Source organism: Trichechus manatus, unplaced genomic scaffold, assembly GCF_000243295.1.
Source record: "Trichechus manatus latirostris isolate Lorelei unplaced genomic scaffold, TriManLat1.0 scaffold00025, whole genome shotgun sequence".
Lineage (NCBI taxonomy): Eukaryota > Metazoa > Chordata > Mammalia > Sirenia > Trichechidae > Trichechus > Trichechus manatus.
In genome coordinates this window covers 2,254,136-2,269,576 of record NW_004443961.1, presented here as the reverse complement: position 1 = coordinate 2,269,576, position 15,441 = coordinate 2,254,136, and the positions used below count along the sequence as shown (strand labels likewise).

Sequence of the window (15,441 nt, the reverse complement as noted above, 5' to 3'; positions counted from 1 at the left end):
ATGGGAAAAAATTAAAAAAAAAAAAAAAAGACTACAGCCCAGAGAACCCTATGGGGCAGTTCTACTGTCATATAGGGTCGTTAGGAATCAAAAGTGACTCGACGGCACCCAACATCATCATGGGTAAATAAGTGATATTAAAATCCCGGCAACTCTGGCTCAAGTCTACACTGAGTGGGTTCATGACACACACCAGCGTCTTCTTCGTGTTCATTCCAGCAGCCTAAGACAAAAAGGTGTTGAATTTCTACCTTTTCTGATCCCAGATGTTTCCACTTGACCCAAGTTTCGGCCTGACTGTCATAAAGCTGGGCGTTACCATGCCAGACAGCAGATGCCATTGGGAAGGAGGAACATTAAGAAGGAGTGTGCAACTAAACGTCCCTGCTTGTTTTAAAAGAGTAGGGTTGGCGTGGTGGTGGGCAAGCCCAGTTAACTTTATAAATCAGTACAACTAGTTGCCATAGAGTTGACTCTGACTCATGGTGACCTCATGTGTGTCAGAGGAGAACTGTGCTCCATAGGGTTTTCAATGGCTGATTTTTTGGAAGTAGATCATGAGGTCTTTCTTTCGAGGCATCTCTTGGTGGACTTGAACCTCTAACCTTTCAGTGAGCAGCTGAGTATGTTAACTATTTGCACCAACCAGGGACTCCAAGCTTTACAAAGCATCCTTTAAAGAGAGGTAAATAACGACCTTCAGCTTCACGGGCATCCACTTAGTTTCTAAGCTTCCTAAGCACTTTGTTTTGTGAGATCGCTCCTCGGCAGAAAGTGCTCCTAGTTCTGCTTAATACCTGCCTCACACAGAGAGGGCAGCAGAAGCCCACACACAAGTCGATGCTGAGACCCCAGCTGCCAGACTGGGACACTGTGGGCTTCCCATCCAAGTTTCCAAAAGATTCTACCTCTTCCCCTCTGCTGCTCAGCTGGGATGGTTGCCGTACAGTACTCCAGGAGAATCGAAAGCACCAAATGAGTTAAGAAGCTTTGGGTTTCCAGAGCTTCAGAGATTACAGGACCGTGGACCTGTGGTCTATTTTCATCCATGAAAGCTAAGCCTCAAGTTCAGTATTACGCTTTCATGAAGCGAACAGGGGGAGCTTGGAATCATCTACACCTGAGCTGCTTTTACTTCTTAGGCTAAGCTAAAGCAAGACCACCTGTTGCCATCAAGTCAACTTGCACTCATGGCAATCCCGTGTGTCAGAGTAGAACCGCACTCCACTGGGTTTTCAATGGCAGATTTTTCAAAAGCAGATCACCAGGCCTTTCTTCCGAGGTGCCTCTGGGCGGACCCGAACCTCCATCCAATCTTTTGGTTAGCATCCAAGTATGTTAACCAATTGTACCACCCAGGGACTAGCTAAAGCCAAGGATGCCTCGAAATAAATAAATAAATAAATAAATAAAAAATAACCTGGAAGTAGAAGCGCTAGGCACTCTGTATCCCAGGGTCTGCGTACTCAGAAAAGTGAAAGGTGGGAGTAAAAACGCCTACTAGATGGTTCCTCAAAGCTGGTGTTTCAGAGAATGCCTTGGGGCCAAAGGGATGGGGGAAGCCAAGGCAAAGGCCCTAGGCCTTCCACCTCTGTTTCAACCAGGAAAGCTTTGTTCTGAATACTGGAGTGTTGCATAAGAATTTAAGAAAAGTTCTTTTGCTTTAAGAAATTAAACTGCTGGACTTGAAGGATGTAATCAGCGTCGTTGAATTGCACGTGTAGAAACTTGAATTGGTGTAGGTTTTGCTGTGTGTATATATTCTCAACAACAACAAAATGACTTATAAAAACAAAGAAGTGAAATTACACTATTGGAGGAGATCAGGGTTTCCTTCTAGCTTGGATACTCAGAATGAACACCTTGACCCTTCTCGGTGGTTAAGAGCTCAGGCTACTAACCAAAAAGGTCGGCAGTTCGAATCCACCAGCTGCTCCTTAGGAACCCTATGAGGCAGTTCTCCTCTGTCCTATAGGGTTGCTATGAGTCGGAATCGACTCGACGGCGATGGGTTTGGTTTTTTTGGGTTTTATCCTTCTCGGTTAGGGGTTAGAGGTCACTCGTACCCACTTGCACACATGGCATCAGATTGTGAGAACAGCCTTACTAGGCACCAGGTCCCAGGAGCCTCGTTTACCTAAACGCCTAACATTGCTACCCAGACGTGTCAGGGGTTCACTGGCTCTAAGGAGCTCTGGGTTTATGACGCGCACAGAAGGCAGCTTACTGCTGACTAACTCCCTACACGGGTTAACAGGAGAACAGTCTGTACATAAAAACCCAAGCCATTTTTCACTGATTAGGTTTTTAGAGTCAACCCCTGACTCACAGCGACCCCATGTGACAGCGTAGAATTGCCCTGCATGGTTTTCTGGGCTGAATCTTTACGGAAGCAGATCGCCAGGCCTTTCTTCCGCAGTACTACTGAATAGGTTAGAACTGCTAACCTTTAGGTTAGTAGCAGAGCACTTAACCATTTGTGCCACCCAGGGACCTTAATATGTATGTAAGCTTCAGTAAAAAACTACATAGACCTTAACGGTAAATACCAAGCCTTCAGACTGGGCGACAGTTCCCTATAGAGCCTGGAACAGCACCTTTCTAGAAACTCTCCTACTTGCATACCCAGGACACAGATAATATGGGGGTGACGCAAATTGTTAACACACTCGGCTACTTAATGAAAGGTTGGAGGTTCGAGTCCACCCAGAGGTGCCTCAAAAGAAAGGCCTGGTGATCTACTTTCAAAAATCCAATGAAGCGCAGTTCTACTCTGACACGAACAGGGTCACCCTGAGTCAGCGTCGACCCAATGGCAACTGGTTTAAAACGTCTCCAGGTATCCGGCTCAGATACGTGTCTCAACCTGCACTGAGGAGCTCACACTGCCCACTGCTGTGGCTTCCAGGGCCACACGCCCACTTCTCCCCGATCCGTCCTCGGCGCTGGAGCATACGGGTGTCATTATCTACTGGAATTTCTTCCGTACATTTGTCTTGGCACTTCTGGGGCTGCCAAGGGCATTTATTTTTAGTCCAGATTACTTGGCCTGCTTGCCACTTTAATGCCAATCTTTCTACTCATAGGCTAAAACTCATTTTAGGACGAGTAGATTTCCAAGTCAACAAAGTTTTTCTGCAGGGAAGAAGGTTAGCAAGAGGCAAAGCAGCTCAACAGAGAGAAGGAGGAGGGCCCAGCTGTCAGGTTGCAAGGTTGAGGTCTTGTTTTAAGGTCAGCCCCTTAGGCATTGTAAGAATCTGGTGTGGGGCGGACGAAAAACTGTCAAATACTGGGATTAATCCTTGTGATTCGCTGAAATAAGTGAGTTTTGCATGTCGATTAAGCAATTTTTCCATTTACATCTGATTGAGGTGATCTTTGGAGTCCCTGGGTGGTACAATCAATTAAGTGCTTGACTACTTACCAAAAAGGTTGGTGGTTCGAGTTCATCCAGAGGTACCTTGGAAAAAGTCCTGGCGATCTACTTTGGAAAGGTCATAGCCATTGAAAACCCTATGGAGCACTGTTCTACTCTGCCACACATAGGGTCCCCGTGAGTGAGTCAGAATCGACTCCATGGCAACTGGTTTGGTTTCTGAGGTGATGGTAAGAATCACGGATAGTAAATGAATGTTTGTTGCCGGCCAAGTGCTGCTCTAAGACTTCCTGTCTCCTAACTCGTTTACTTGTCATGCTAAACACTATGATTCCCCTTTTACAGATCAGAAAATCTGTTTGGAAAAGCAAAGGAACTTGCCTAAGCTCATTCTGGGTAAAACGAGGATTTGAACCCAGTCAGTCTGGCTCCAGATTCAGTGCTACTGGGCATACGAGCAAACTATAGCACCTGACTCAGCACTGCGTTCTTCAGAATATTCCACTGACTTGTTGTAACTTAGGTAGTAGAGCCAGTTTAAATGAACCCAGAATCACGTAGTTTCACTTGTTGAGACAATGCTATCCTAATACAGCCTCAGAGTTGTGATGGAGCCCTCTCTCCTTCCTCCGCTGTAGTTAAAAGAAAATAAGCCGTTAGAATTTCCTCAGCAGGTATTTTCTTGGAAGGACTACAGTTTGTTTTCTTGGCTAGGGCACACCAGTAAGCCAGAGCAAAGGCCCTCCAGCTTTGGAAGTTATTAGCTTCTGGGATGGTAAGTACTGAGTGTGTGCTTCTCAAACTTTAGCATACTTCATGTCACCTGGAGGGCTTGTTCAAACACAGAAGGCCGTCCCCACCCCAGACTTTCTGATTCAGGAGGGCTAGGGTGGGGCCCCCACCACTCATCTGTCACTTTGGTACTGCAGGGGGTTTGTGTATTGCAGTGATGCTGGAAGCTATGTCACCTGTATTTCAAATACCCCAGCAGGGTCACCTATGGCGAACAGGTTTCAGCAGAGTTTCCAAACGAAAGCAGACTAGAAGAAAGGCCTGGCAATCTAACTGGAAAAATTAGCCAATGAAAACCCTATGGATTCCAACAGAATACTGTCCGCTAGGGAGCTGGAAGATAAGCCCCCTAGGTTGGAAGGCATTTAAAATACACAGTGGCCCCAACAATGGACTCAGATGATCCTGAAGACAGTGAGGACTGGCAATGTTTCGCTCTGTTGTCTGCCATGAATCAGCTGACTCAATAGCAACTAACAACAACAGGGTGGGCTTCAAATTTGCATTTCGAATGAATTCCCAGATGATGTTGAAGTTGCTGGTCCCAGACTTTGAGAACCACTGTGCTAAGGTTTCTACCCACAAAGAAGACAGTAATTTCATTTTCTGAGTTAACCCCCAAACCTCTCATGCCTCTGATTACTGGATGGACACAGGCAAAGCCCTTGGGCCCATTACTGCTGTTGCGTGCCATCGAGTCGATTCCACGCATAGCGACCCTATAGGACAGAGTAGAACTGCCCCATAGAGTCCTTTAGGCTGTGATCCTTACGGATCAGATTGCCAGGTCTTTCTCCTGTGGAGCTGCTGGGTGGGTTTGAACCGATAACCTTTCAGTTAGCAGCCAAATGCTTAGCTGTTTGCACCACCAGCGCTCCTGTGCCCATTAGGAAGGTAAATGTACGTGGACGCCTGCTAGCACCACACAGTAGAAGGGTTCTTCTCACACCTATCGTGCCCTCCCGTGTGCCCCGTCTTTGACTCTGAATCAGCACGCTACTAACGAGCCCAGACTCTGTCATTTTGTCATCAAGCCTTGGCAGTGTCCAAGCCCTCACTGTCACGTGATCTGAATTTAAGTCTTCTGCCCCTTCTGTTCCAGTCTGCTGCTTTCTCTGTCCTAATCAAGACAGCGATTCAAGCCACCTAGAAGGGCCACAAGAGCCACTGGTGGTTCATGGTAGAATTTTCTCCTTCCACGCGGCAGACCCCGGTTCGATTCCCAGTCAGTGGATCTCATGCGCAGCACCACCCCTCTGTCAGCGGAGGCTTGTGTGCTGCTATGATGCTGAACAGGTTTCAGCAGAACTTCCAGACTATGACGGACTAGGCAGAAAGGCCTGGTGATCTACTTCTGAAAACCAGCCAATGAAGACTCCATGGAGCACAACGGAACACTGTCTGATCTGCAACCCATCGTGAGGACGGCACAGGACTGGGCAGCATTTCTTTCCGTTGTGCACGGGGGGTCGCCACGAGTTGGGGCCAACTCGACGGTAGCTGACAACAGCGGAATGTCCAGGATTGCCGAGGAGGGTATCACATCCCGCTGTGTCTAGGACTGAGTCTAAGCGCCCTACCTATTTCTCCAGACTTTTCCCTGCTAGTCACCACTCACCATATGCTCAGGCTATACCTGCTGAGCTAACAGCCCCAAGGACCCCACTCACTTCCCCCTGCCCCTCCCTGTTCTGGTTTGGCAACTTCACAGATTGAATTATGTTCCCCCAAAAATGTGTGTATCAGTTTGGCTGGGCCATGATTCCCAGTATTGGGTGATTTTCCTGTATGTTGTAAATCCTGCCTCTATGATGTTAATGAGGGAGGATGGGTGGCAGTTGTGTTAGTGAGGCAGGACTCAATCTATAAGATTGGATTGTGTCCTGAGGCAATCTCTTGAGATATAAAAAAGAGAAGTGAGCAGAGAGACATGGGAACCTCATACCACCAAGAAAGCAGTGCCAGGAGCAGAGCATGTCTTTTGGACACGGGGTCCCTGTGCGGAGAAGCTCCTAGTCCGGGGGAACACTGATGAGAAGGTCAACAGAGAGAGAAAGCCTTCCCCGGGAGCGGATGCCCTGAATTTAGACTTTTAGCCTACTTTACTGTGAAGAAATAAATTTCTCTTTGTTAAACCATCCACTTGTGGTATTTCTGTTGTAGCAGCAATAGATACGCCTGCTCACTTATTCACCAGGAGTACGCTCAGATGTCACCTCTTGAGTGAGGCCTTCATTCCTTCCTTTCTTGCCAGAACTAGGTGTGGTCTGGTTGTGTCCCTGTAATCCTCACACCTGTCACACAGCCAACAGGTACTGCGATGTGCTTACCTACATGCTTCCAGCTGTAGCAAAGGGCTGGAATTTATCTTTGAAACTCAGGGCCTGGCGCCTGGGACGTAAAGATTTCCTAGGCGCTAGTTAGTATTCCCGGACGCAGCCACTGATTTATTAGTTCACTAACAAAGCAAGTCTGAACTATAGGCTTTTCTCAAAGCATTCTTCCCAGCTTTTCTGAACTTGAAGCCAAGTGTGACCAGCTGTGTTACGAGCTAGAATACGTTGAAAGACTCTAGGTTTATAAAGGACATTTCCCTTTGCCTCGTTGAGCGCTGTTCCCTCATCTTTGGGGAACTCTGTCATTTGAAAGCAGTGCACTTTCACACAGCTGTCTGTCAGACCGCGCGTGGCAGTGTGGGTATGCTGTGAGGAAGAGGTTCCGAAACACAGGGAAAGTTAGCAGAGGCTAGCGGGTAAGGGAGGAGCCCTGGTGGCGCTACGGGTTAGCACTCAGCTGTTAATGGAAAGGTTGGCGGTTCGAACCCACCAGCTGCTCTGTGGGAGAAAGACCTGGCAATCTGCTCTTGTAAAGATTAAAAAAAAAACCAAACCTGTTGTTGTCGAGTCGATTCCAACTCATAGCAACCCTATAAGACAGAGTAGAACTGCCCCATAGGGTTTCCAAGGAGCGCCTGGTGGATTCGAACTGCTGACCTTTTGGTTAGCAGCCGGGCTCTTAACCGCTGTGCCACCAGGGCTCCCCTGTAAAGATGACAGCCTAGGAAATCTTATGAGGCAGTTCTGTTCTATCACATGAGGTCGCCATGAGTTGAAAATCGACTCGACAGCACCTAACAACACAACAGCAATGGGTGAGGTGAGAAATGTGATCTGTCAGACCCAGATTTTACTTCTGACACGTTTTAATGCCCTTGTGGCAAAGTTGGCACAACACATTGTTGCTTGAGTCTTTTACTTTTGTAATATCATCTGCAAAGTTGGAGTAGTTCCTGGCTTTGTCAGATGAAAGTCTAAGTTCTTGGCGATTTTAGAGAACCTTCCCTGGGTCGTGCAAACTACTAACATAAAGGTTGGTGGTTTGAACCCACCCAGCAGCACCATGGAAGAAAGGCCTGGAGATCTGCTTCTGTAAAGATTACAGCCAAGACAACCCTATGGAGCACAGTTCTACTCTGTAACACACAGGGTCATGAGGAATTGGAATCGACTTGATGGCAACGGGTTTGGCTGGTTTTTTTTCTTTTTTCATTTTCATGAACTATAACCCAGGTGCCATGTGGGAACTCGGCAATCTTCCGCTGCTATCTGCCACTTCTGTGATGCTATCAGACGCACTGAAACTGCTCACTTCTGTTCAAAGCTTCTATTCCAGGCTTTTTCTGCGTCATTGGTTTCCTGGTTTGTCTCCCCCACTGCACTAGGTGCCACGAGGGCAGGAATCCAGTCCCCCAGGCTTAGTGCAGTCAAGTGGTTTCCAGCGGACGTACGACGAAGGCCACCCTGCACGCTACAGCCTCATCAGTGAACCTACAGCTCAGTTAGCAACTCGGATGTTGGGAAGGCTTCTTAGGAAAACTGATAGTCTATCAGATAGGAATCCTACCAATTCACAGTTATTTTGGGGGAAATATTAAATTATAAGGTCACCAGGTACAGCAAATAATTTGTATTTGTTTACTAACCTTCACCAAGCCCTGGTGGTGCAGTGGTTAAGAGCTCCGCTGCTAACCAAAAGGTTGGAAGTTCGAACCACCAGCTGCTCCTTGGAAACCCTATGAGACAGTTCTACTCTGTCCTATAGGGTCGCTATGAGTAAGAATCAGCTTGATAGCAACCGGTTTGGTTTTGGTTTGACCAACCCTCATCTCACTTACTTTGGTGTTACCAGGACGGACCAATCCCTGGAGAAGGACATCATGCTTCGTAAAGTAGAGGGTCAGAGAAAAAGAGGAAGACCCTCAATGAGATGGATTGACACAGTGGCTGCAACAATGGGCTCAAACATAGCAACGATTGTGAGGATGGCGCAGGACTGGGCAACATTTAATTGTGTTGTACGTGGGGTCGCTGTGAGTTGGAAATGACTCGACAGCACATAACAATCACAACAACTAAACTAAAAGCTGGCGGTTCGAACTCACCAACGTACTGCAAAAGAAGAGCCTGGTGATCTGCTTCTGTAAAGAATATAGCCAAGAAAACCCCGCGGAGCACAGCTCTACTCTGTAACTGCTATGAGTCAGAATTGACTCCACGGCAACGGGTTTGGTTTGGGTTGGTTTATTAAGTTATAACAGATGCAATGCCTTGCAAATGTTGTCTGTCACCAAGGTTCTTATCCTCTCCTTTTCTTGGTAAACTGAAAGTGCCCCTTGTCACCTCCAGCCCAGGTCACCGTAAGGGTGGACACATAAAGGCCACTGGCCAAGTAGGGCCAACCCAGACTCCTCAAGTTGGTGGTGCCATCAGCCATTCTGGCCACTGGCCTCACCTTAGCTTTGCCCTCCAAAGTTATCTGTTAACTATGAGGCCATGCATACCCTTCCCAGCCCACACAGCATCTGTAAGATATCAAGCAGGCAAAGGTTCGCTAACCAAACATTACCTCCTTTTAAGCAGAATCTCTATACTAGTAACTCTCACAGCACCTAGCAGGCATTTTCTTGCTTAACTTAGAGGCTCAAAGTAACTAGCAGGCCCTAGCTTTCCTGGGAGATGTCACTTTATGACTTGACACTTCATTTAGTTCCTGCGGCACGGTCAGCGTGCCTATCTAGGTGATACTAACGCTGTCAGAGTCAAGTGGAGGGCAGTGGTGGTTCAGTGGTAGAATTCTCACTTTCCACGTGGAGACCCGGGTTCCGTTCCTGGCCAAGGCACCTCATGCGCAGCCACCACCCATCTGTCAGTGGAGGCTTATGTGTTGCTATGATGCTGAACAGGTTTCTGCGGAGCTTCCAGACTAAGACAGACTAGGAAGGCCTGGCGATCTAGTTCTGAAAATCAGCCAGTGACAATGCTGTGAACCACAACGGAACACTGTCTGATCTGCAGCGCGTCATGAGGATGGCACAGGACTGGGCAGCGGTTTGTTCCATTGTGCGTGGGGTGCCCAGGAGTCAGGGGCCGGCTCAGTGCCAACTACCAACAGAATGGTGAGGAGTGCCAAGGAGGGCATCACTTCCGACTTACTCCTGTCTCTACGACTGAGTCTAAGTTCCCTACCGGACTAAGGTGGAGTAGGAAGAAAGGCCCGGTGATCTACTTCTAAAAATCAGCCAGTACAAACCCTACGGATCACAGCTGTCGGATTCTGTTGTGCATGGGGTCACCCTGAGTCGAGGGCTGATTGACAGCTGACAAAAGCAGAGTCCAGTGGAAGCCGAGAGAGCTTGCAGAGAGACACTGATTCAGACTGAAAAACGCAGAGTGCAACTGAGCTGATTTTCACTTACGAAGCCGGATTCTCCCAAAGCAAAGTCACATTCTGCTTTTAAGCCCTCAGAAAAACTCTCAGTTCTCACATTTCCCAGCCAAAAAAACCCTTTGGGTAGGGGAAAAAAAGATGTCCCTGGACCACCTGCACCCGCCCAGTAGGTACTTCCCACTCATCACCTCTGTAGGAGGGATTCTGGAACTCTGCCTCGAAAGCAGTTTCTCATGCTGGGGTCCAAGTACTCTACTGAGATTTATTTAAACGAGAAGGGAACAAACTAGGCAATTTTGAGTCTATCAACGAAGCGTCTGCAGGGCAGCTGTACCAGTCTACCATAAGACATCCTCCTAAGGCAGCTACGTTGCAGACCTCATCACAGCACTTTCAGGCGTTTAACTTCTTACAGGCTAGTATGTGAAGGTGGCTTGAAATTTGGTTATGACTTGAAGCCACAGCAGCTGACTGCCTAGCCTTGATCATTCTTCCCTCTACTGAAATGAATGACTTTACTCAAGTTCTGTGATATACAGCAAACAGTCTAGATATTTAATATGAGTGATCTACATTTCCATTCTGCGCTCTGAGTCTTTGGTCTTTGGATCAAAACCCAAAGCCGTATGGCTAGGTACAATCTGTTTCCTCAGTCTTGTGGCCATGCTGGACTCTAAGACTTGTTGTTAGGGCTTATCAGTTAGATGCCCCCCCTAGAACAGAAGGGGTGTAACTATTTTTCACCCCCTCTAGAAGTCAACTACTGGCTGAAAGGGTGGCAGTTCGAACCACCCCGAGGCACCTCAGAAGACAGGCCTGCTTCTAAAAGGTCACAGCCTTGAAAACCCTGTAGAGCAACTGTACTCTGCACAATTGGGTCGTCATGAGTCATAATCGACTGGAACGCAACTAACAACAACTGAGCTGGCCAATGAAAAAGGAAGAAGAAGAAGAACTGATGCATTCAAACTGTGGCACTGGGAAAGACTATTGAATATACTATGGACTGCCTGAGGAACAAACAAATCGGTCTTAGAAGAAATACAACCAGAAAGCTACTTACAAGCGAGGATGGTGAGACTTTGACTTGCTTACTTTGGATATGTCATCAGGAGAGACCAAAAGGGCACCATGGTTGATAAAGAAGAGGGCCAAGAAAAATGAGGGAAACCCTCAATGAGGTGGGTAGACACAACAGCCACAAATGGCCTCAACCATACCCAGGATCATGAAGATGGCGCAGGACCAGGCAGTGTTTCGTTCTGTTACACTTAAGGTCACCAGGAGTCAGAGCCAACTTGATAGCAACTAACAACAACAGAACTGTAGTGAAACCACTCAAATGAAGTCAAGAGTCGAGTTATTCGGTTTTAAAAAAGGCAGAAAAACTTCGAGCCGGCCTTCACTTTTTGCTCGTGGAGCTGGCCATAATTAACTACCCTTGCTAGCATTGCAGTTTGTTGTATAGTATTGAAGTGGTAACGTTGCTCAACTCTGCTGAACTTGGCCTTTCAGCATGTTTTAGGTATCTGGGGACTCAATCAATAAACGCAAAGAGTCAGAGTGTCACAGGACAGACATTCAAGCGAAATGCCACATGAAGTGGGCAAGAGGCCCATTTGGAGAACAAATCTGCTCAAGGCTTCAAGAAGCTGTCACTGCCATCCAGGACTTGGCTGGTGATCCTCATGTAGAGTCCCTGCTCACGTGCTCATTCTCTGACCTGCATGAGGATTACTATCATCGTCACACCTGCCCTTTACCCATCCTCACCTCTCCAGGTCTGTGACTACTGCCAGCCTTCACCAACCCCCTTCTCTCAATGAGACGAGTTTCTGTGTACTCTTTTACTAGTCACTAGCCATGGTGACTAGCCACGGGGTTGCCACGGGTTGGAATCAACTGGACAGCAACTGTGGCACAATGGCTCACCTTTATATGGCCTTTCTTGCCATGGTCTTGTAACTCCCACCAAGTGATTGGGCGGGGCTATGCAAATAAGGTGCTGTGGTCCACCAAGGGGATTGGACAGCTTGCTAATAATGCACCCTCTTTGAATGGAATCCCTGTGGGGGTAGGGCCACGCAAGTAAGGTGTATGTAACCTTTATGAGGGGACTGGTCAGTTTTTCTATCCCGTTAGGCTTAAAAGCCAATTCCAGAGCAGAGGGGAACCTCACTACCACCGAGAAGAAGAAAAGGGAGCAGAGAGTGTCGTTTGGACCTGAGGTTCCTGTGCTGAGAATCTCCTAGACCCAGGAGACAGAGAGCTGTAACACCGGAGATGGCACAAGGTGGTGAGAAGCAGCAGCAGGGCAGCAGATCCAGGAGACCAGCAGGAGATGGTGCAGTGGGCTTCTGACCCATGGAGAGACAAAGCCAAGTGCCTTCAGGTCGGAGGCTTGCTGGCAGAGGGCAGTGCCTCCAGGCACTTACTGGTAGAGCTAAAGAGCTTTGTAACACTTGCTGGAACAGGGCAGAGGCCAGGCCAAGGGGCCGAGGGCCAGGGAGAGGCCTGCCTGGGGGAATGGCCGAGGATCTTTCCGGATCTAAGGACTGTATCCTGAGTTGTTCCTGATCCTGAGCTGTAATCTGTTACTTCCCTCATAAACCCCATAATTATGAGTATGGTCTGTGAGTTCTGTGTGGCCAATGTAAATGAACAATCGAGGCCAGCAGAGAAGGAGAGAGTGCCGTGAGAGGGACGGCTGGTGTCAGCGCTGGTAAAAAGATTGGAGGGTGGAGGTCTATTTGACCTCTGCCTCATTGGGCCCAACCTTGGGCTGACGGTGACAGTGATTCTGTCTTCCTCGTGACGTTGGAGAAGGACCTCAGATGCCCGCCACGCCATTTTCAGAACTAACAACAACAGCTGTATACAAATACCTCCCACAAAACTGTGCTTCTAGACTCTGGCCTTAAAGAACACGTTACCCCAGATCCTAATTCTGATCCCCTTGGCTAGAGGAAATGTCCTAGAACGCCCTGTGTTTTGTTATTAGGCGCCGTATACCACTGAACTTGAATTTCTCTTAGTAGCTTGACTTAGGTTCCTTGCCAGAGTCTTAGGGCACCCTTGCCCTGATCCTATTTTCAGCCGGTACCATGAGCCTGTGTACGTGTGTGTGTGTGGGGGGGGAGCGGTACTGTGAAAAAGAGAGGTTAAGTGTAGAAGACCAGGGCCAGGAAGTCAGCCCATATGCCTTGGGGCTATGAACCTACAACAGGGCCAGTCTGGGTTGGCTTAGGTTCAATACCTGCTCAGCCAACCCCAAACTCCCTCCAGTTCAGAAAGGATGTGCCTAGCTGCCTTCCTTTGAAGAACTTAAGTCCTGTGTGGGTTTCTCTCTCCCACTATTCATGGTGTGCCACGTATTTCCCATGTGACAGGAAGGAGCGAGGGGACCCTTACCTACCTAACACAAGGGGCACATGGCTTCAACTAACTCGTTTCAGCAGTTAGCTGTATTTCTAGCATCCCACGGGGAAAAGTGAAACTCTAACCAAAAGCACTGCATGCTAAATTCAAAGACTATGAAGGGGCATGCAGCAAAAATCAATCTTTCCTCCCACCTCCCTGGCCAGTTATCAGGAGTTTCTGGCACACCATAGAGTTTTGACATGGTAGGGCAAAACTTAAAGCAAGACGTAGGACTGTCCCGGATGTAGCACTGTCCCAAGACTTTGTTTAGTAAGTTGGTTTTGCTGTCCATTAACGATTAATGGTGGCGTCTGCAAACTCTAGGATGCACGTTTGTTCCACATCACGGGCCAATCTTCACCGCCCGTTCGCCTTTTCCCGAGGAGGCCGGCAGCGAAAGCATTTGGAAACACCGTCAGTTGGCGCGGTCAGGTCTCTCACGTCTCCTTTAAAGATAACGCTTGTCACGCTGCAAAGTTATGAGCGCGAGGAACCATGTGACCAGCCCAAACGTGATCGGGCGGCAGGCCAATCGCAGGGGGCAGAAGAGCCGGTCCCAGCTTCGCACGCTCGCTGGGGACTGTGGGGACCAGAGGGCAGGGGGCAGCTGGAGACTTAACCCCAAGTACTGTACTGCCGAGAAGCAAGCGGCGTGAGCACAGACTTTCAAGTTTGCTTTCCTTTCAGAAGACGCACGTGACTCCAGGCAGGCGGGCCCCCTAAGCCACCAGGGCCTCGAGAATGGTGCTTAGTGCTGGGGCAGTTTTCTGTCCCGATTCCCTAGAGCCGCCAAGCCAGCCCGCTGGTGTCCTGACCACTTCATGGACCCACCAGGATTCTGACCGCACCCCTTCAGAACAGCGCTTCCTGTCACCTGCCCAGGAAAGTTGCTGCGGCCCCAAGGTAGTCCTGACAACGGGGCCACCAGGTCCAGTGTGGCAGAGCCCCGGGGACTCGATTCGATAGTGGTTTCCCCCCCAACAAGCCACAGCCACCCTCCAATGCTCCCAGCCCGCGCTCCTCCTCTGATCTATTGTTTAGAGCGAAAGCTAACGACAGTCACTAGACTAGGGCTCAGTTCCTCTCCAGGAAACCTCCTGAGGAAGGAGAATCAGCAACTAACCTGATTAAGTCCCTGTCCCCACTGCCCTTCCCCCACTCGGCAACACGCGAGACCCCAGATGGGTTTCCAAATGCCGCCACAGGGGTGGGGAGGCGAGGGGAGCCATCCCAGAGGGGACTCCTATTTAAAGCCTCATTCCTCCCCTAACCAGCACTCGCAAAGCGGCCCCGCGCCCCAGGAGCGCAGGCTGGGTGCCCAGGCTACGCATTGCTCGCGGCTGGAGCCCACGGAACGTGCGCCTACTCACCGCCGCCGGGGCACTTTGGCTCCGGCCGGCGCCGGGGCCCTGCGTCCCCGATGTTGCCTACCCTGGCCCACCGCCTGCTTGCAAAGTCCCGAGGCCGAGGAGCGCGCCCGGGGTGCCGCCACCGTCTCGGCCAGGCCCTCTGCCTCCTTCCTAACACTCCGCGCGGCAGAGGAGGCAGGACCATTGTTTCAAGGGCTCGGGAGCCACATCCCCAGCCCCTGATGGGCGGGTGGCGAAGGAGGTCAAACCGCGGCTTTGGGGAGGGGGTGTAAGGAATGGGGACTAGTTGAGGCGCGGCTTTAGGGAACCCTGAATCCCACGTCTCCCAAGCCCGGGAGCCGCGACGCTGACAGCTCCGAGGTGCCACCGGGTGTGTAGGGGGGGTGGGGGGGCAGACGAGGAGCGTAGACAAGCGCCTCTAGGAGGGGTGGGTGCAGGAGCCGCCCAGCACCCCAGGGCCCTCGGGCTGCTCGCGGGGGGCGCGTCCTCACTCACCAGCTCCGGTGGTGCAGCTCCCCGGGGGCGCCCAGCTCAGCGCGAGCAGCAGCCAGAGCGCCCAGCGCGCGGACGTGCCCATGGTGCCCGCCGGGATGGTGCCGCCGCCGCTCCGCACACCAAGTTACCAGCCTTCGGAAGGAGGAAGGAGGTGGGGGCGGGGCGGGGAGGAGGGGAAGAAGTTAGAGGGGGCCAGGGAGCGGGCAGAAGAGGGCAACCCCTCCCTGCCAACTTGCACAATCTCCTCCCCACCAGCAACCC

General features: G+C 50.0%; 1 protein-coding gene across 2 annotated transcripts in view; it reads right to left on the bottom strand.

Annotated features, from left to right (window-relative positions):
* VLDLR (very low density lipoprotein receptor) overlaps positions 1-15,264 on the bottom strand; it is a 50,992-nt gene extending 35,728 nt beyond the window's left edge. For both annotated transcript variants that reach the window (XM_004373468.2, XM_004373469.2), the window contains exon 1: positions 15,181-15,264. In XM_004373468.2, coding sequence (XP_004373525.1) covers positions 15,181-15,262 — 82 coding nt within the window. In that variant the 5' untranslated portion in view covers positions 15,263-15,264. The remainder of the gene's footprint in view (positions 1-15,180) is intronic.
* Between the last annotated feature and the right edge of the window lie 177 nt (positions 15,265-15,441).